The sequence below is a fragment of the Sceloporus occidentalis genome, unplaced genomic scaffold (genome assembly GCF_023333645.1).
Source record: "Sceloporus occidentalis isolate IW3139 unplaced genomic scaffold, rSceOcc1.0.p SCAF_76, whole genome shotgun sequence".
NCBI lineage: Eukaryota > Metazoa > Chordata > Lepidosauria > Squamata > Phrynosomatidae > Sceloporus > Sceloporus occidentalis.
The window spans coordinates 797,501-819,082 of record NW_028317056.1 but is presented as its reverse complement, the minus strand read 5'-3'; the positions used below and the strand labels follow the sequence as shown (position 1 = coordinate 819,082).

At 51.4% G+C, this 21,582-nt stretch overlaps 1 protein-coding gene across 1 annotated transcript; it reads left to right on the top strand.

The window, feature by feature from the left end:
• The first annotated feature begins 14,034 nt into the window (after positions 1-14,034).
• LOC149285655 (nucleoside diphosphate kinase A2) lies at positions 14,035-15,436 on the top strand. Its single transcript, XM_089494903.1, has 4 exons — positions 14,035-14,163; positions 14,603-14,704; positions 14,884-14,996; positions 15,316-15,436. The coding sequence occupies exons 1-4, from the start codon at positions 14,035-14,037 to the stop codon at positions 15,434-15,436; spliced, it is 465 nt and encodes a 154-aa protein (XP_089351029.1).
• Positions 15,437-21,582: the final 6,146 nt, after the last annotated feature.

Below are 21,582 nucleotides of genomic sequence, written 5' to 3'. Positions count from 1 at the left end.
GGGGGGGAGACAGCAGACCACGCCAAGGATAGAAGGGAAGGGGGGGAGACAGCAGACCACGTCGAGGATAGAAGGGAAAGGGGAAAGAGGCAGACCACGGCGGGGAAACACTAGGGGTAATGGAGAGGAGAATCATCTACACGAACGTGAAAGGCGGCGAATACCAGCGGTAAGTGGTGGGAAGATGGCGGACGCGGCCACAGATTGGTGACATAATACAGAAGCGATTGCCGCGCTATACATGGAAGACAGCGCTCCATTAACTCCTTCCATGCCAGAGATCACAGCGCCTGTCCATCTTCCTGCCCAGGATAGGTACAGCATCGCTAGATTAACACCTTCCTGTCCAGACAGCCTGCCTGGTTAATCCCCCTCGTGCCAAAAACCAGCCAAGCATTGCCCCGTTAACCCTCCTCTCGCCAGACGGCGCCGCAGACAGCTTGGCTCACTTAACCCCTCTGTTGCTGGATGGAGAACCAGTTTTGTGGAGGAGATGCAGACTGATCTAAATGCTGTGTCTCCGCCTCCTCTGCTGACACCCATAGTTACAGCTCTGTCATTGGTTCCAAACCAAAGGGGCAGGAAGGAAAACCAAGCAAAGCAATCCTGCCCCAAGTACCACCTACCAGTGCGCAACACACCTGGCACGGACCCCCGCAATGCCCTCTGATGCACCTCCAGCCTCGGACACGGCCCCTAAATTCCCTGTTCCAAATGGGTGCAGAGGTAACAGTCACACCTGTCAGTACCTGCCTCCCATCACACCTGCCATCAAGGCTGGGAAACCACAGCCCTACAGCTGCTGGACTGCAACCCCCAGGACAGCCAGCCAAAGAAAAACAAACCCGTCCTCAAGAGCCGCGGAGAGGCCCACGCACTTTACTGTGTGGGTCTCCTGGCAGCTGGGTGACCTGTCCATGCGCGGCCCCCAGTAAGCAGGGCCTTTTAATGCACCTGGAAGTAATGATAAACGCCTATCAGACTGAGAACCCACCTGCCAAGGCTTATCTGCCCCATTCAGACAGGATAGCAGGGCACCAACGTTACTGTAATGTAACCATAACGGGGGAGTCCCGCGGGAAACAATATCTACGGTAACCCCCCCCACACAGACTGTGTACAGTGAAGCCGGTATTGTTGTTGTCAGTCATGTGATATTTTGGGTGACTTTCCTGGCTCAAACCCCACACCGAGGCGATGCTAATGAAGTCCATCCTCTGTAGACTTTCATTAGTCAGACTAACGGTGATTAAGACCGAGGTATTCTATTGCTCCCCACAGGCAGTATGATAAGGAGTCGCGGTGTTTAGTAGATCGGGGATCAGATAACAGAGCGAGAATCATACAAATGGCTGATATGCAGCTGCCTGAAAACTTTATATTATGGGGCAAAAACTACAACTGGGGTAAATAAGAAAACAGAGGAATATTTAAAGTACAGAGAAAACCAGAAAGACACCAAATCTCTTCATTGACCATTACAAGGCCAAATACCCCGGGGGTCTCCGAGGGGATACGGTGATCCCAGGAAACCACCGCTAACACCCCAAACAAGCGACAAATGCGGGGGGGGGGGGTAATTACCACGCTATCCCCCAACGCACAGATGGATCGGACGGACCAAAGATGTCACAACTGACACCAAATCTGCCATCAAATCTGCCCACGTTCATACCCCCGAACCTCATGAGCAAACAGACCGCACGCGGGGTCTACACCAAAGCCGGTCACCGGACCACCGCAAAGATACATGCAGATTGTCCATCGATCCCAACGCATCCCCAACCACCCCCCCACATCCGCTTCTCTGACCCGCGGTCTGGGACACTGTTCTCGAGGGTCCTTCATCCACAGAATAACCTCTGGAAAACCTGTAGTGCTTTTTTTCCCCCCAATCCACTTAATCACCGCACAAACCGTCACCATCCCTCCAAATCTTTGCTGCTCGTTCCAGCCAAGCGTCCCCGACGCGTGCCACGGCAGGAGGCCTTCGCCGATCACAATGTTCCTCCTTGTAGCAGTCATTCTGTGGCTCCGGGCGTCATGCCTGATCCTTTACATTAAACAAGCACATTCCCAACGCTCGCTCAGCTGCTGCGGTGGCCGGGTGACTCGCAGCTTACTGACCTCTGCTAGCCACACTCTGAACCTGAGCCGGCAGGCGCGGGGGCCCTCAGAAGGCCAGCGCTGCCCCCCACCCCAAGGAGGCACAGGGGCCCTCAGACCGCAAGCGCTGCCCCCTTCCCAAGGAGGCGCAGGGGCCCTCAGACCGCCAGCACTGCCCCCTTCCCAAGGAGGCGCAGGGGCCCTCAGACCGCCAGCACTGCCCCCTTCCCAAGGAGGCGCAGGGGCCCTCAGACCGCCAGCACTGCCCCCTTCCCAAGGAGGCGCAGGGGCCCTCAGACCGCCAGCACTGCCCCCTTCCCAAGGAGGCGCAGGGGCCCTCAGACCGCCAGCACTGCCCCCTTCCCAAGGAGGCGCAGGGGCCCTCAGACCGCCAGCACTGCCCCCTTCCCAAGGAGGCGCAGGGGCCCTCAGACCGCCAGCACTGCCCCCTTCCCAAGGAGGCGCAGGGGCCCTCAGACCGCCAGCACTGCCCCCTTCCCAAGGAGGCGCAGGGGCCCTCAGACCCCAAGCCTTGATGGGCAGTAGGTGACCCCAAAGCGATTCACGCCCCGGGCACACGGGCTCTTCTCTAAATCCAGCAGCTGCCAAACAGGACGTGGCTGATCTATAGGGGGTTCCAGGCAGGAAGCCGCTGCACGCCGTGGAACCGGACAGACCGTTCCTCTTTCCTTTTAACGGCAGGAAGTCGGCTGATTTGCACGGAACATTTGGGTACATTTTGTACCCCCCCACTCTAAAATCCCTTGCGAGTGACCACCTCTTGTGAGACCGTCAGCAGAGCCACCCGTGACGGTCTCTCAATCCCCCGGCGACAGCCTAGAGGCTCACAGCACAGACGGCCCCCGTTACCTGGACGAGTCCCCGTGCCGCTGGGTGTTTCTTGTCGTCTGTCTCGGGGTGTTCAGTGGGTGGCGAGGAGCAGTCTCTGCCCGCAGCCTCCCATGCTGGCTCTTCGGGGTGACAACCCCTCTGTCCTGCTAACCCCGGCTGTCTCTTTGGACATAGGCGAGTGTGCCAGCCCGTCTCCCGTCCGGGCGGTCTCTCTACTCATGTAGTGGTGTCTCTTTGTGTCTCACACTCTCTCCCCCCAATCTATCTCTTTGTGCCTTGCTGCTGTCTCTCTCCTGTCAGCGCCCAATCAAAGCTGTCTCCTCATCTCTGTCCCAGGCATTGCTACTGACAACACCATGAAGGCTACCTATAGATTGAAGCATACATACCATCATGCACGGAGCTAATGAAGGACGCTTTCTACCTATACAGCAGCCCTGATTTCTATAAGCGTCTGTCTATAGCCAATCCCTATGGAAGACTGCCCTATAACTGTGAATGTAAGGGAGCCCTGCCCCCACACAATATGCCCTATATAATCTGATTCATAAGTGCGTGCATATAAGCGTCTATTTGAATGGATGTATGGATATATATAGCTCTGTAATACCCTTGCGATAGTGTCTATTATATATCTATATGTGCACGTCTCCCATAAGCCGCAGCCATATAAAGCGGTGTCCCGAGCGCTCGCCTTGCCAGCTATATGTTCCTTGTGGTCTGTATGCCCTCTGTGTAGGAGCCCCGGCTCTGTGGCAGTCTATAGGGAGCAGTATACCACCCCTCCCGTTCCCTCTATACAGCTCCTTCTCCTCCCCCTCCCTTTTTTCCTCTCCCACCATCCAAGATGGTGGACAGGGCGGGAGCTAAACCGGAAGCAGCAAGTCCTCCCCCTCCCCGAACGCATGCGCTTCAGCCCTGCGCCTTGGAGGTGTGGCCGCTTGCGAGAAGGCACTACACCTGCGCAGAGGGACCTCTGGCTTCACGGAGGGCAGGAGCGGATGCGGTCGGGCGAGTCAGGGCAACTGCGCGTGCCTACACCATTTTTTTCTCAATCCCCAAGAAAATCTTTATTGAACCTGAAACAAGGAAAGATGGATCCTGTTTTAGCCGTTCCTGGGAGTGGAACCGGGAACCATTAGGTTTAATTAGATTTACAGATATAGAAATATAGTAATTTATTGGAAAAGTACAACATGTAAACGTATATGTTATCATTTAATAAAACTACCAATAGGGACACTTCACCAAAAAACCCCTAGTTACTGAAATAAACTTTACACTACAAATGGCCAAAGAGGGGCACTTTTTTCTTAGGGGGGAGTGGTCATAGGCGTGGCTGGGGCATTTGGAAGAAGAATAATGGGGTTTACTTACCCCATTAGATGCACATTATCGGAGCTTTTAGGGCTGTAGAACCCTGCGATCCCCTCATACCCAGCAAACATTCTGACCTCTTAGAAATGCTGGTAGCGGAGGGCATCAGGGGGTAACAGAGGGGTATTAGCATACCTGAGAATTTCCAGGCTCCAGCGACCCGGAGCCCCCCTGGTGGGATTGAAGTGGGAGATCCCGCTGACATCAGTGGGCGGTCCGAATTGCTGCTACAGCGACCCAAAGTTTCCCCGTAGTGACCCGGAAAAGCTGTGCTTCAACCAGAGCCTCGGGGCAAAACCCAGATATGGGCATCATGGGAGGGTCACAAGGGGGCAAGAGGGGCAGCAGGAGCTTGGGGTGCAAAGAGGTACTGGCCAAGCTAAACCAGGACACTTGGGACGTATTAAATAGCTATCAGTAGGTCAATGGTCAAAGTCCCAGTAAAGCCCCCCCAACAACCCCTGGAATTCCAAGAGGTATGTGGCTAATCCCACTAAAACCTCATTAATCCTAATTATCTCTTCCTTATGTGGGCCATGCAAGGCGAGAATCCTGGAACCCGCCGGCAGATCAGCCCCCGGCGGCCCCCATCTAGTCGCCCGTTTCTCCTGCTGTAAAGACTCAAACCTTAATCAGTCGTTGGTCTCGTCTTAGATTCAGGAGCCGTATGTCTATCCCATGCATGTTTAATACCCTCACTGTATTACCCTCTACCACTTCTGCTGGGAGGCTGTTCCACTTATCTACCACCCTCTCAGTAAAACATCCTTAAAGTTACAGATCCCAAAACAGTTTTTTGATTTTATGGAGATTTTTCGGTACCTCACAGCGTTTAGGGCTATTTGCAGTATTCTCAGCCATCGGCTCCTTTCTGTTCATCATCAATTTTTACCGATGTAACGTACAGTGAAGCATCTGAAACTCGTCTCTCTCGCTTTAGTGAATAGACCACAACGTGAAGTCCTCCCTCCTGCGCGCGTCTCTTTCTCTTAGTGTAGGAGGGTCGAAGAGCGTATAACAATAAGAGACAGACCCGCACTTTAATGAACGCTCTCACCCCAAAATGTTTATTGCAGGGCAAATAAAAACGACAAATGTCAGGAGTGCCCTCCTTGCGGAGCGATGCCAACGGCCCGACACACAAAGTCTTATTCCTCCCCTGTGTTAGTATCCACTCTGCGCGCGGGGGTCTCGTGGCTCCATCACAGCGATCCCGGGACCCTCTTCTCTTTCAAAGGCTGGATGCAGAGGAGGCTGAGCATGCAGAACACGGCCGCCAGGAACAGCAGAGACAGCGCAGCATGCAGCAGCCGCTCGGCGCACAGAGTCCTCTCCGCCTGGAAGGGAACGAGAGACAAGTGACGGGAGGGCGACGAGAGACGGGAGGGCGACGAGAGACGGGAGGGCGACGAGAGACGGGAGGGCGACGAGAGACGGGAGGGCGACGAGAGACGGGCCACTTTACTCATTCGGATTTTGGGTGGACGACTTCCATGCCACTTTGCAGGACACGCTCACCTCACACGCAGACCTCACGCCGTTTCCTCACCTGGGGAATGAGGCTCTTCAGTTCCGGGTCTCCATAATATTCGAATCTAAAACAATCCGAGGTGACATCGGACTTCTGGGTTACTGAATGCAGGTCGAGAAACGCTGGGTTCCAATCACCGAGCGCACACTGCGGCCGAGTCCTGCGGCCAACAACACAGCGGAAAAACCTTTCAGGCTACCAGATTCATCCGGGCGGGAGATGGAGGGGTGAGTGGGCTTTCAGGGCCAGGGCGAGGCAGCGTGGGTAGTGTTCTGGGTCGGGGTGAGTTTTGGAAAAGGGTGAGGCCACCCGGGTAGAGTTGGGATGGCAGGGCGAGGCCGTCCGGGTAGAGTTGGGATGGCAGGGCAAAGCCGCCTGGGTAGAGATGGGTGGCAGGGCGAGGCCGCCCGGGTAGAGATGGGTGGCAGGGCGAGGCCGCCCGGGTAGAGATGGGTGGCAGGGGTGTTTGCTGGTGGGTTCAATCTCTAACCTGCTCTTCGGAAGAAGGTGCTGCGGACCGGAGAGCGCGACACACGAGTTCACTGAGCAGTTGGCGTCGGTCGCGTTGCAGCCTCTCGACTCCTCGACTGGAAACACAGTGATGACGAGGCGGGCGTCAAGGGCGAGACCTACAACGACACCACCGGTCAGTCCCGGTGCGAACAGCATTCCCGGGGAAGCACATGGAGGTCCCGCAGGAAACGGGGGCTGCGGGACGTGTGATCACCTACCGTTCATCCAGCCTTGGTCGGCTGGGAGAGACATGCGCAACCCAGTGCGATCGGTAGCGGAATACCAACGAGACGGCTTCAGTCTGATCAGGGTAGACACATTGCCGAGAGCCTCTGTGAGACCGCCTGTCCGGTTGCCGGCGGTGAGACCGTCCGTCTGGTTGCCGGCGGGGCAGAGATGTAGGGAGCCGATGCCCTGGAGGAACGAGTCCCAGTCCTGAGAGGAAAGGCGAGACGGTTATAAGCAGTGCTGCTTTCCCAAAGGCGCTCTCGCGACCGGCTGTCTCTGTACCTGCGCGCCGTCCGCGTCTCTCACACTGTGGCTCCGGACGTATCCTCCAAACGACACGAAGGTGAGGGCCAGGGTGACGACAGACACGAAGAACACGACCAGAGGAGGGTGGAGGAGCGTGCATGCGCGGAGCCGAGCGCATGGCCTGCAGTAGCACATGGCGATCCTCTGGGGCCACCGAGCAGAGAGGGCCCCGGCCCTTCGCCCCAAACACCTGGGTGCACACAGAACAAAACATCGACCTTCTTGCCTTACGGAAGCATACTGTCATCAACGCGGCCGAAAATACATTATACATGCGGCCCCCTATCACCCCCCGGGGTAACTCTCCGCTCCACGGGGATGGAGCGGCAAATTCTCAGGATCACATGTGATATCACTGTGAGGGCCGGAATTGCAGCCAATGGGGTAACAGCAGAGAAACTTCACTGTGGGCTATAAAAGGGTTAATATGTCTCCAGGTCTGATGGTTTCTATTTGAAAACTGCAGGGTCAAAAACTTTATTCACAACATGAAACGCTTTACATGAAGCCATTGGGGGCGGGGTTCGGGAGCATTTTATTTCACCCCAGCAGAACCACTTCTGCACAAACCCCCCCCCCCCCCCCAAAAAAGGGGCTTCACTACCGCCTGTATCCGGCAGTCCCAGTCTGTGAGTTCTGGTTCCGTCAGACTCTTTCAATGTAGGGACTGTGAGGAGCGCTGCGGGAATTGTAGGGATTATAGAGGAATAAAAAACTAAATAGAAGTTTGTGTGGGGGGGGGGGATCTGGTATAATACCCCAGGCGCTGTCCCCGGGGACCACCGGCACAAACTGCCCCCTGCTGTGTCAGGGGTGCCAACAGCACGCATTACAGTCTGGGGTATTAAGGGCACATCTGGCCCCTTTTACCCCACGCCTGTTTTGGGGCAGGTAACAGCCTCCGCTCACAGAGCCAGACTGCCCACGCCGGGGCCACCCCACCAACACATGGCGGCCGCAGTACGCGATAGGAGAGCCCCTTCCCCGGTGCATCGCTCGCCCCCGGACTCATATCTACCCTCACAGACTAAAGTCCCGCCTTTTCCGCCGTTTGAATCCTCGGCACAACCAGTGCGCGTCCACCGCTGACCCGGAAGTGCATCACTGAACTGAAGGACGGGAAATTAACGACGTCTTCAAAATGGCGCCGCGACGTCAACGGCTCCTTCTAGTGATGTGACGTGCGGTTACCAGGGAAACTAGGAACCCCAAACAATAATCCCGCTAACGGCTGTCAGCGCGGCGGGTACCGCGTAGGTCTATAAAACACGAGCAGTGTGCGTGATATTAGCCGGTTTAACGTCTATACGGGCATCTATAAACCACTTACCCCAAAGAACGGGCGGACGCATCGGGGAAAAACAATAACGATGGGGCGGTAACTCTATTAGCACCGTGAAGCCTGGGACTTCACACGGTAAAAAGGAAACGGATCGCGCAAGTCCTGAGACGTTTGAAAGGGTTTCTGTATTATATGTAACGGCAGATGCAGCCCGGCCGGGCCATACAAACTGCCCCTCCCCCCATGCTTTGGAAACGAGGCTGCGGGGTGTCCATGTGACCGACTCACACAGAGCCTGCAGCACCGGCTCGGGACTCGTTCTAACTCTAGAGAAACAAATTATTCCAGGACGTTCCTAGGACCTGGCAGGCGCGAATTACCACATCACCCACTGACTCTCGTCACTGCCAGCCTCGAAGGAGCAGCAGCGGATTGGGTGGTGCACTGGTGTATAGCACTCGTTTTTTAGCACAGACCCCGTAATAGCACTTTTGGTAAATCGATGGCGGATAAATCAATGAAAAACTCGTCAGCGGACGGATAAAACAGATTTCGCTTTATTCACAATATAAAGGCCGGGGCGGCAGGAGGACCCGGCCCCCGTTTGGTGTCGCGGCCACATTTAGTGTGGAGACTTTTTTTTTTCTTTTTTTTTTTAAAAGGAGCAGAAAAAAAACAAAACAAAAAAATGCTTAAAGCACAAAACCCCTCATCCTGTGAGACGCAGACGGGCGCACCGGGCCACGCACGCTAACCAGACGCGTGTCCCCCGCGCATGTCCGGTACACCAGGAGCCGCTGAGGAGCCACAGGGGCCCCGCCACAGGAGGAGGGAGACAAGCATGAAAAACGACAGAAATAAAGCAAAAGTAGAATTTGTCTTGGCGGCTCGTGCGCTTCCGATCCTGCGCGGCGTTTACTGCTCAGAACACTAGAGCGGTTACTCCAAAATAAAAGCAAAGTGCAAAAAAAAAAAAAAAAAAGACAGGGTTAAAAGAAATCCCCGGAAACGCCACATAATCCCTTCTCTCCGTGGAAAGAACTAACAAGGCGTTCCGCGGGGTGCAGGGGCGGGAATCTCGCTCTGCGGACCCGGGTGCCGGAATCTGGGGGGCTGGCCTCTTCTTTATACCCCCTCCTCGGGTGGGATTACCCCTTCCCATCCATAGACTCTGCGTACACGACCACACGAGAAGGATCTGGAACAAACAGAACAGAGATAAGCGTCTGGACGTTCCGCTCCCACTCCCATCAGCACAAGGCAGCCGGGCCACACGCCGACGGACGCTCCTTACCTTTCTTATGCAGATTCCACACCAGACTCCACTCTGAAAGAAGAAAAACGACAGTGAGGCGAAGATAAAACGGCTGCCGGAATCCCCACACCTAGCACGATCAGGCAGACTGACACCCAACGGGGTAATAGGGCGCCAGCCCCGCGGGGCAAGTGCATCTTAGCGGGGGGGGGGGGGGGGGGGACGACAAAAAATACAAGAGCTCAAAAACACAATGCTATGCTGCCGCAATGCCCCAGCCCATCACCCTCAGCCAGACGACACAGATTCCCACTCACCCTTTGATGTGAAGGTGACCATTTCCTCCCAGTTTCTGGGGTTCTCGAGCTGGGCCCCCCCGTCCTCAGTTTGCCCCAGATAGAATCCATGCAGCGACAGCCGCCCCATGGCCGCCACCGAAGGATCCGCCCCGACTTCACCGGCACCCCCCGGAGGCTTCCGCTCTCCCACCGGGGCGTTCCCAGCACCGGGCTCGTTAATAAAAGAAAGTCCCCATTCATTCTGGAAAATGGCGCCCAGGTTCTCCTGACTGACTGGGGAAGGGGGAGAGGAGGAGAGAGAAGAGCAGGAGGAGGAGAGGGAGCCTGCTGACTGTGCTGGATCGGAGCAGGGGGCATCGCTGTGGGAGACTGCTTGTGCTGAGTCGAGGCAGTTGGGTAGGCTGTTGGAGGTGCGGAGGGCAGAGCTGGGTACCAGTCCTTTGCCATCCAGGTTCTCTTTCACTTTGCTGGCGTAGCTGATTTTTGGCAGCGTCCTGGCACTGCTACTGCCAACCGGGAACACCGGCAGAGGCTTAAAAAGCACCCAGCCGTCCACGGCCGGCTCGCCCTTGGCTGGCTGAGTGTTGTGACCAGTTACCCCTCCCTGGGCAGTTTTCCCTCTCTCCCCAGCATTGTGCTCCAGCCTAGCGTCCGGGCAGGAGCCTTCTGTGGCGTTTAAGGCCTCTCGTGTCCTGTGGCGTTGGGGGCGCCCGCCGGGCCGGGGAACCCACTCCTTGCGTTTGCCGTCTCTGTACTGGCTCTCGTAGTCCCAGTAGCCTTTGCGGTGGTAGCCGGAGTAGAAGGGGCGGTAGTGGTGGTGAGAGGCGTAGTGGTTCGGGTGAAACTGGTGGGAAGGAGAGCGCTGGTGATGGCGTCCGGACAGCTCCTTTTCGCAGCCTCGCAGGTGGCGCAGGTTGAGGGAGTTGGAAGGGCTGAGCGGGGCGCTCTCCTCCGCGCGGCCGGCCAGCGCCTCGATCTCTGGGTCCGGCCCAAAGCCGTTGGACTCCCACGAGCCTGAAAGAAGAGAACGCACAGAGTTACGCGCCCGCTAAATGTCTCTGGACTGATCAGTTGCTATGGCGATAACCAGACCGGTAGGCAGATCGGCCCCCCCGTCTAGTCGCCCGCTTCTTCTGCTGTAACAACTCTTAACCAGTCGTTGGTCTTGTCTTAGATTCAGGAGCCGTACGCCTCTCCCATGCTGGGTGGCTGTTCCATTTATCTACCACCCTCTCAGTAAAGTAAAACTTCCTTACATCTTATCTTCTGGCCCAACATTACAGCCTCTTGTTTTTAAGGCGTGAAGCTGCTCATAATACATTTAGAGAGTATTCTTGTACTCCGCACACTCACACTCAGGTACACGCACAGCGAGACGTTAAGCAGCCGTGTCGTTTTGTGCTTTAGAAGGAAGCTGCAGCAGAAAGCCCACGTGTGCGCGAACACATATATGTGCCGGACCGGGGAACCGGATCATACGGGGGGGGGGGGGTCGCGTTTCTGCCCCATATGAGATGAGAGTGGGGGCTGTTAGGGGTCAGTCAGGAGCCAACATCACTAATTAGCAAGTAAAACAAACTCGGGGGGGGGGTCAGACGCCATTGACCCTTTGTGGGTTCATCACAATCCCAGATTCACCCACCAGACCGAACACCCTTATTTTATTAACCTCTTCGTAGCCCCTCATACCACAAGTTACCCCACATCTGCACCATACAGGAAACTGCAGCAGGATGAGATTCTACACACTGCCCCAACTACCCCCTCATCAGCCCTCTATGTCTACCCCAGTGTAATATCCCCCAAACAGCAGGACTCCTAAACTACCCCCTCCCAGACCACTACATGGATCATATATAACAGCCAACAGACGCCCCTGCAATCTCTCTCATTCTACCCCTGATCGGGCTACCAGCTACAGCCACCTCTCTCATTTGGCACCCGCATTCATTCCTATAACGTCCCTTACATGTGGCCCACGTTCGCCCGCCCTACGCAACCCCTCTATCCTGCCCCATTGGTCCCCTCCCCGCCTTACTGTCCTTTTGTCCCCGCCGCTCCCCCGAGTACCCCCAGTCACCTGTCTTTGCCCGGCTCCGGTTGAGCTGGTTCATGTCATGCTCGCTCGGGCTCAGCCTGTCCTTCTTCCTGCTCCCGGGGCCCTCCCTGGGGTTGCTGTTCTCGTCCTGGGCCAGGTGCTCTTTGTGCATCGTGACGGCGGGCAGAGCGGGAGCGCAGGGGGTATCCGTGTACAGCGACAGCGGCTGAAACAGGACGAGAGGAAGTTTCACAATATCGCACAGGCCCCGGGAGCCTCACCCACACAGCGGCAACAGGAAGGAAGAAGCGCGAGAGCAGGCGGGTCCGGGACCGCAGCGGCTACACAGGATAGGCAGACAAGAGGGGTGGGGCTATGGCGGAATTGGGCGGAGCCGGAAACAGGGAAATGATCATTTCAGTTGTGTAACCAAGGCCGCTCATGAACTCGTCGCCGAAAGGCGGCCATTTTATTGGAGGGAGAGGGTTTCTGATGCAATACGATTTCAAGCCAACGGGGCACATTTGCTGAACTTTATTTGCTTAGCGTGAGAGCACAACCGGAACAGCGCCTTACCAGCCAGTAACTGCTAACTCTCCCAATTCCCACGGGACTGACATGGGAAGCCATAATATGTTATTACATAACGACATTCCAGAGAGAGTTCTGCAGAGGTGACAGAAACGGGGAGGGTAAAAATGAGCAGAGACATTTAAATACATAAAGGATGGGAGGGAATGTATTCCAAAAGAGGAGAAAAGCTACCGGAGAGACCGGAATCTAACACTAGAGGCTCAGATGGAATGGAAGGAAGTTTTACTTTACTGAGAGGGTGGTAGATGAGTGGAACAGCCTCCCAGCAGAAGTGGTAGAGGCTAATACAGTGAGGGGATTAAACATGTATGGTATAGACATACAGCTCCTGAATCTAAGACGAGACCAACGACTGATTAAGGTTCTTTACAGACTAGATGGGTGCCGGAAGGGGCCGATCTGCCGTGTGTTGGTTTTCGGTTCTTTGCTCTCTGGACACAATAAAATCTTAACAAAGAAAGCTGTGTTCGGTAGGATCGTCGACACGGCGGAGGAGGTAGTTTGAGGGAATCATTATTTCTGTATCTTTATATACAGCCTGAGATCAGACAAACCGAAAACCCGGGCATTACGGACTAATCTGTATATTATTATTACACCTGTCCTGATAACGACCCGCCGCTGTCTGACCAGTCCTGATAACGCAGTCACATCCCCTACATTACATACAGACCCGCCGCTGTCTGACCAGTCCTGATAACGCAGTCACATCCCCTACATTACATACAGACCCGCCGCTGTCTGACCAGTCCTGATAATGATTTATCTCTGATACCTTTCATTGGATGAACTGTGGAGAATGTAGAGTCACAGAAACTGTTGGGGCCTCAGAGGTCTGTAACTCATAATATCAGAAACTGCATTTCCTTTACTGGTTCATTAAGTAATAATGCATATATAATGCTCTCATCTCGCTGTTTAGTGAATGAAGCCCAGAGCTCGGCCCCGGGCTCAGCTATTCCTAGATGTTCAGCCTGCGCTGGGAATATGATGGACGTGACCTTATTAGGTGCCAATCAAAGCCTTCAATTCAGCTGACCAATGAGATTCTGTCTTACATAGTACCGGCTCCTTGTCTGTCAGCGGTTAATGCTTTGCATACATATTGTCCAATCAGTTTGCGCGCTGGAAGTGATGTCAGAGCTGGTATAAAATCCTCCTGCACCGGCAGCCTGTCTTTCTACTTCTGTGTGGCAGTGACGAGAGGTGTGTGGGCGGTGGGAGCTGCGCTGTCTTTGTGTGCTGGCATGTTCTTCATGTGTGCTCCGGTTGTTCATGTCTGTGGCTTCCGCGTCTTGCTCGGGGTTTTATGCCCCTGGGTGCTCGGTAGGGCAGTATTCTGGGGTGGGGTTACCACTTTAATGTGTAACCAGGGAATGGGAATGGGGAGGAAAAACTTTGCTCTTAGCTGTGGAGAAGTGATGGCAGGAAGTGCTTTCAGGAAGGTGTGACTTGATGTCATGGAGGCGGTGGCTGTGCTCGGGGCCTTGGGGTGCAAGTACCAGCTGTCTGTGAGGCAGCAGGTTGCTTGGCATGTGTGGCAGCGGAGGGCTAGGTGCCCCTGGGCCGTGTGGTTCTGGGGGGTTGGGGGGCATTATGTTGGGGCTTTTGTTGGTTCCTGCCCGCTGAGAACCTCTTACGCTTCTCCTCAGGATGGCTGCTAACAAGGAACGCACCTTCATCGCCATCAAGCCTGATGGGGTCCAGCGAGGTCTTATTGGGGACATCATCAAGCGCTTTGAGCAGAAGGGGTTCCGCCTGGTGGCCATGAAGTTTGTGCAGGTGACTCCCGCCTCTTGGTGTATAATCTACCCCCCCCCCCCCCTGCCTGGTATTGCCCCAGGCTGTGGGATTGCCCTCTGCTTTGTTCCCTGCCAGAGCCTTTATCTTGGAGGTGACCTTGAAGTTGGTCTCACTTGACGTCTCTCACCTTTTACGTTCACCGGTCCTCTCCCGGCTACTGCCTAGTCACCTTCCCCTGCGTCCACCGCCCCTGTAAGCCTCTCCCTGCTCAGACTACCTTCCAGGGTTTTCTGGCTGTTTGCATAAGAAGCCAGCTTTCTCCTCCGTGCTGTTAACCCTTCTGAGGCTGTAACGGGGCGGTTTCTATCCTCCCTGCCCTAAGGGCCGTGGAACTTGTTGAAGCGCCCGCAGATTCTTGGCTCGGGGGCTGGTGGGTCTCGTGTTGGGGGTTTCATGGCTGAACGCTTTCTTCCTGTAGGCTTCTGAAGAGCTCCTGAAGCAGCACTACATCGACCTCAAGGACCGTCCTTTCTACGCCGGGCTGGTGAAATATATGGGCTCCGGGCCCGTGGTCCCCATGGTGAGTTTTGCCGGCGCGTTTCTTGGTTGCTGACAAAGTGTTGCATGTTAAAAGGGGGGGGTGGGGGGGTTACATGTCAGGTCTACGGGGCAGAGATGCCTCTTTGTGGGGTAGTATTGCCCCCCTAGGGGCTGATGCAGAGTGTTTTGGGGGCAGTTTCTCACGCCGATCTCTCTCAGGTCTGGGAGGGTCTGAATGTGGTGAAGACCGGACGTGTCATGCTGGGAGAGACCAACCCCGCCGACTCCAAGCCCGGCACCATCCGGGGGGATTACTGCATCCAGGTTGGCAGGTGAGTGACTGGGGGGGCATAAACCCTTCCTCCATCATACCCCCTTCATCTGTACTCAGAAACCCAGAAGCTCGCAGGAAATCATGGCATGATCGTTCCACCTTCCTGATGAAGGGCTGACCTGAGGGCTCTGAGGCCCTGTATAATGTATACTTCAGTCAGCAAGCAGCCCTCTATAGTGTGTACCTGGATATTTTGTGTTGAGGGGCCCCGGCCCCTGAGGTGTGGGTTGTACGTGTTGAGCGGCTAGTCGCTCGCGCTTCTGCCTGTGTGGGTGCTCGGTACCGCTATACACGCATGCGCTGTGCTTCCTCCGCAGGAACATCATTCACGGCAGCGACTCCGTGGAAAGCGCCAAGAAGGAGATCGCTTTGTGGTTCAAGGATGAAGAACTGTCCGATTACAAGAGCTGTGCCTACGAGTGGGTGTACGAGAACTAGGCCCCTCTCCCCTGCCCCCGCTCCGTTATGTGCCCTGCAAATAAAGTGTTAAACTGTAATGAACCAACCTTTGCCTTGTTTGTAATGATCTGTTACCCTGTGCCTGGAACCATTACAGGTTTCATCCGTTAAATGCAGCAGGCATGAAATTCACCTCTGGGAAGCAGGGGGGGTGGGGTGGCAAAACCAGCATCATCCAATCAATATCCTGGTCTTAAGGTCCCCCCTTTACAAAGGCAGCGTGAGCCAATCAGAAGCAATAGTGGTATGGGGAGGAATAAACGGGTACATCCTGGGGACAGAAAGTTAATACAATACATGAGCTTGTTTGGTGGAAGTGACCGATCGGGATGAGGGGTCCCCGGGAGCCCCTGCTGTAATAATGGATGCTGGTGCTGCTTTTCTTTGGGGTTCATCCTGTTACTAAAATGCTCGCCACCCTCAGCCAAGGGGTCTGCGTAGGGGTTTGCAGAGGTCAGGGGCTTACAGGTCACGCACGGCTCACGGTGTACCTGGTGCTGCGTCGTTTTCCCGCACGTCGGCTTGTGAACTTTGTATTTTTTGGGTTTTTTTTGTTTTTTTTTTACCCAAAAAGCCGGCGGTTCCTCGAAGCGCTCACCCTGTGGGATTAACCCCGCGTCCTCTGCTAACACTCTCAACCACCTGCTCTGCATTAACCCACACGGCCAGGGGGATACTCGCTTTATAAATAGTGTTTCACTTGGAAAAGCTCCGGGGATAACAAGGGATTTGGAGCGCTGCTTCTGATTGGACGCCACTGCCTGTCTCGGGGGGCCACAGTGTGTCCATCACAGAGGTAACGCAACTCGCTGAGCGTCTCTTGGACTCAATTTCTGTGACACCTAACGATGTAACACGGAACGTCCTGCGGCCCCAGAGGACCCAACAACCTGGCTTCTTACCCCCTAAAGCCTAACTATATGAGAACATCACTAATTATAATAACCGTAAAGTCCAGCCCCCCAGCGCTGTATACAGTAATATAACCCCCCGCACTGTATACAGTAATATAACCCCCAGCGCTGTATACAGTAATATAACCCCCCGCACTGTATACAGTAATATAACCCCCAGCGCTGTATACAGTAATATAACCCCCAGCGCTGTATACAGTAATATAACCCCCCGCACTGTATACAGTAATATAACCCCCAGCGCTGTATACAGTAATATACCCCCCAGTGCTGTATACAGTAATATAACCCCCCGCACTGTATACAGTAATATAACCCCCAGCGCTGTATACAGTAATATAACCCCCAGCGCTGTATACAGTAATATAACCCCCCACACTGTATACAGTAATATAACCCCCAGCACTGTATACAGTAATATAACCCCCGCACTGTATACAGTAATATAACCCCCAGCGCTGTATACAGTAATATAACCCCCCGCACTGTATACAGTAATATAACCCCCAGCGCTGTATACAGTAATATAACCCCCCGCACTGTATACAGTAATATAACCCCCAGCGCTGTATACAGTAATATAACCCCCCGCGCTGTATACAGTAATATAACCCCCAGCACTGTATACAGTAATATAACCCCCAGCGCTGTATACAGTAATATAACCCCCAGCACTGTATACAGTAATATAACCCCCAGCGCTGTATACAGTAATATAACCCCCAGCACTGTATACAGTAATATAACCCCCAGCACTGTATACAGTAATATAACCCCCAGCGCTGTATACAGTAATATAACCCCCCGCACTGTATACAGTAATATAACCCCCAGCGCTGTATACAGTAATATAACCCCCAGCGCTGTATACAGTAATATAACCCCCCGCACTGTATACAGTAATATAACCCCCAGCGCTGTATACAGTAATATACCCCCCAGTGCTGTATACAGTAATATAACCCCCCGCACTGTATACAGTAATATAACCCCCAGCGCTGTATACAGTAATATAACCCCCAGCGCTGTATACAGTAATATAACCCCCCACACTGTATACAGTAATATAACCCCCAGCACTGTATACAGTAATATAACCCCCGCACTGTATACAGTAATATAACCCCCAGCGCTGTATACAGTAATATAACCCCCCGCACTGTATACAGTAATATAACCCCCAGCGCTGTATACAGTAATATAACCCCCCGCACTGTATACAGTAATATAACCCCCAGCGCTGTATACAGTAATATAACCCCCCGCACTGTATACAGTAATATAACCCCCAGCGCTGTATACAGTAATATAACCCCCCGCGCTGTATACAGTAATATAACCCCCAGCACTGTATACAGTAATATAACCCCCAGCGCTGTATACAGTAATATAACCCCCAGCACTGTATACAGTAATATAACCCCCAGCGCTGTATACAGTAATATAACCCCCAGCACTGTATACAGTAATATAACCCCCAGCACTGTATACAGTAATATAACCCCCAGCGCTGTATACAGTAATATAACCCCCAGCGCTGTATACAGTAATATAACCCCCCGCACTGTATACAGCAATATAACCCCCAGCACTGTATACAGTAATATAACCCCCAGTGCTGTATACAGTAATATAACCCCCCAGCGCTGTATACAGTAATATAACCCCCAGTGCTGTATACAGTAATATAACCCCCGGCGCTGTATACAGTAATATAACCCCCCAGCGCTGTATACAGTAATATAACCCCCAGTGCTGTATACAGTAATATAACCCCCGGCGCTGTATACAGTAATATAACCCCCAGCACTGTATAAGGTAATATAACCCCCAGCGCTGTATACAGTAATATAACCCCCCAGCGCTGTATACAGTAATATAACCCCCCAGCGCTGTATACAGTAATATAACCCCCAGCGCTGTATACAGAAATATAACCCCCCAGCGCTGTATACAGTAAAATAACCCCCAGCGCTGTATACAGTAATATAACCCCCCCAGCGCTGTATACAGTAATATAACCCCCCAGCGCTATATACAGTAATAACCCCCAGCGCTATATACAGTAATATAACCCCCCAGCGCTGTATACAGTAATATAACCCCCCAGCGCTGTATACAGTAATATAAACCCCAGCGCTGTATACAGTAATATAACCCCCAGCGCTGTATACAGTAATATAACCCCCCAGCGCTGTATACAGTAATATAACCCCCCAGCGCTGTATACAGTAATATAACCCCCCAGCGCTGTATACAGTAATATAACCCCCCAGCGCTGTATATAGTAATATAACCCACCCCCCAGCACTGTATACAGTAATATAACCCCCCAGCGCTGTATACAGTAATTTGGCTGATATGCAGCTGCCTGAAAAAACACAACTGGGGTGAAAAAGAAAACAGAGCGATATTTATACTTATTTATAAAAAGCTATTATTATCGGATATCTGGAATCTTCTGACAGAACTCGGTCCAGTCCTGGGAAACAGATCGTGTAAATGGAGTGACCTCTTGCTGCTGCTGCCGCCTGCTGGCCGGGCACGGACTTGGCCCCATGCGACCGAAAGTACTTGGACCCCCTTCTAATTACTGAGTTTGGGTGTCAGCCGTATACTACCACTAGGAGTCTGTTCCATGTATCTACTACCCTTTCTGCAAAGTTGAATTTTCTGACAGGCCCCCTCAGACTTCCAGATTCTCACTCCTTGTTCTGGGCTCCTCTTTGTTTTCAAATGCCCCCTCTCAGACTATTTTACCCCTTGATATCTGAACGTCTCTGTCGTGCTCGGCCGTGGATAGTTTAGTGGCCCCCTTTCCATGAAAGCGAACCCCTAAACACTGATGGGGGCCACCTAGGGGCCCCTCCTGCCGATTTACACCGCGTTACCGAAGCGTTCATTCCCGCTATGACCGGCCCCGTGTGGTCTCCGTGGAAGCTATGGGTTCTGTTGCCGTGGGTAACAATCTCGCGGCTGTACAGATGTTGCTATGCGACGTTCCTGCTCGTTCCGGTACCAAATACCGGGGTTCTAGTGAAGGTGCGAAGTCAGGGGCCCCGGTTCCGCGTGTCACTGTTATTGCCCCTGCTGTTTGTCACGTTTCATGTTGTGTGTGTGCAGCACCCTATGTGTTGTGTGCACTGTGTGTGTGTGTGGGGGGGTAACAATGGGGCATTAGCCCCTGCTTGTGGCGTGGTTGTAGCAGTGGGATTTCTGTAGTAGTCTGCACTCCACAGCAGGAACACAGTAGTGGTTGTGTTGGGTGACGTGGGAGGACAGATGGGGGCCGTGTGGTGCATGGGGGCCCCTCTCCAGCGGTATCAGTGGAAGCCGCCGGGCTCTCTGCCTGGAAGGAAAAGGCAAAGATCAGAGTTACAGAGTCAGGATCCAGCAGCCGGCAGCCACAGGAGCAGAGATACTCTGCAGGCAGGAGATCGGGATATAAAAAAGTACCAGAAATAATCCAACGGCTTCCTGATACTGTGTGATATATATATACTGTATATACTGTGTGTGTGATATATATATACTGTATATACTGTGTGTGTGATATATATATATACTGTATATACTGTGTGTGTGATATATATATACTGTATATACTGTGTGTGTGATATATATATATATATATATATACTGTATATACTGTGTGTGTGATATATATATATACTGTATATACTGTGTGTGTGATATATATATATACTGTATATACTGTGTGTGTGATATATATATACTGTATATACTGTGTGTGTGATATATATATATATACTGTATATACTGTGTGTGTGATATATATATACTGTATATACTGTGTGTGTGATATATATATATACTGTGTGTGTGATATATATATACTGTATATACTGTGTGTGTGATATATATATACTGTATATACTGTGTGTGTGATATATATATATACTGTATATACTGTGTGTGATATATATATATATACTGTATATACTGTGTGTGTGATATATATACTGTATATACTGTGTGTGTGATATATATATATATACTGTATATACTGTGTGTGTGATATATATATACTGTATATACTGTGTGTGTGATATATATATACTGTATATACTGTGTGTGTGATATATATACTGTATATACTGTGTGTGTGATATATATATACTGTATATACTGTGTGTGTGATATATATATACTGTATATACTGTGTGTGTGATATATATATATACTGTATATACTGTGTGTGTGATATATATATATACTGTATATACTGTGTGTGTGATATATATATATATACTGTATATACTGTGTGTGTGATATATATATACTGTATATACTGTGTGTGTGATATATATATATACTGTATATACTGTGTGTGTGATATATATATATACTGTATATACTGTGTGTGTGATATATATATACTGTATATACTGTGTGTGTGATATATATATATACTGTATATACTGTGTGTGTGATATATATATATACTGTATATACTGTGTGTGTGATATATATATATACTGTATATACTGTGTGTGTGATATATATATACTGTATATACTGTGTGTGATATATATATATATATACTGTATATACTGTGTGTGTGATATATATACTGTATATACTGTGTGTGATATATATATATATATATATACTGTATATACTGTGTGTGTGATATATATATACTGTATATACTGTGTGTGTGATATATATATACTGTATATACTGTGTGTGTGATATATATATACTGTATATACTGTATATACTGTGTGTGTGATATATATATATACTGTATATACTGTGTGTGATATATATATATACTGTATATACTGTGTGTGTGATATATATATATACTGTATATACTGTGTGTGTGATATATATATACTGTATATACTGTGTGTGTGATATATATATATACTGTATATACTGTGTGTGTGATATATATATATATATACTGTATATACTGTGTGTGTGATATATATATACTGTATATACTGTGTGTGTGATATATATATACTGTATATACTGTGTGTGTGATATATATATACTGTATATACTGTGTGTGTGATATATATATATATACTGTATATACTGTGTGTGTGATATATATATACTGTATATACTGTGTGTGTGATATATATATATATATATATATACTGTATATACTGTGTGTGTGATATATATATACTGTATATACTGTGTGTGTGATATATATATATACTGTATATACTG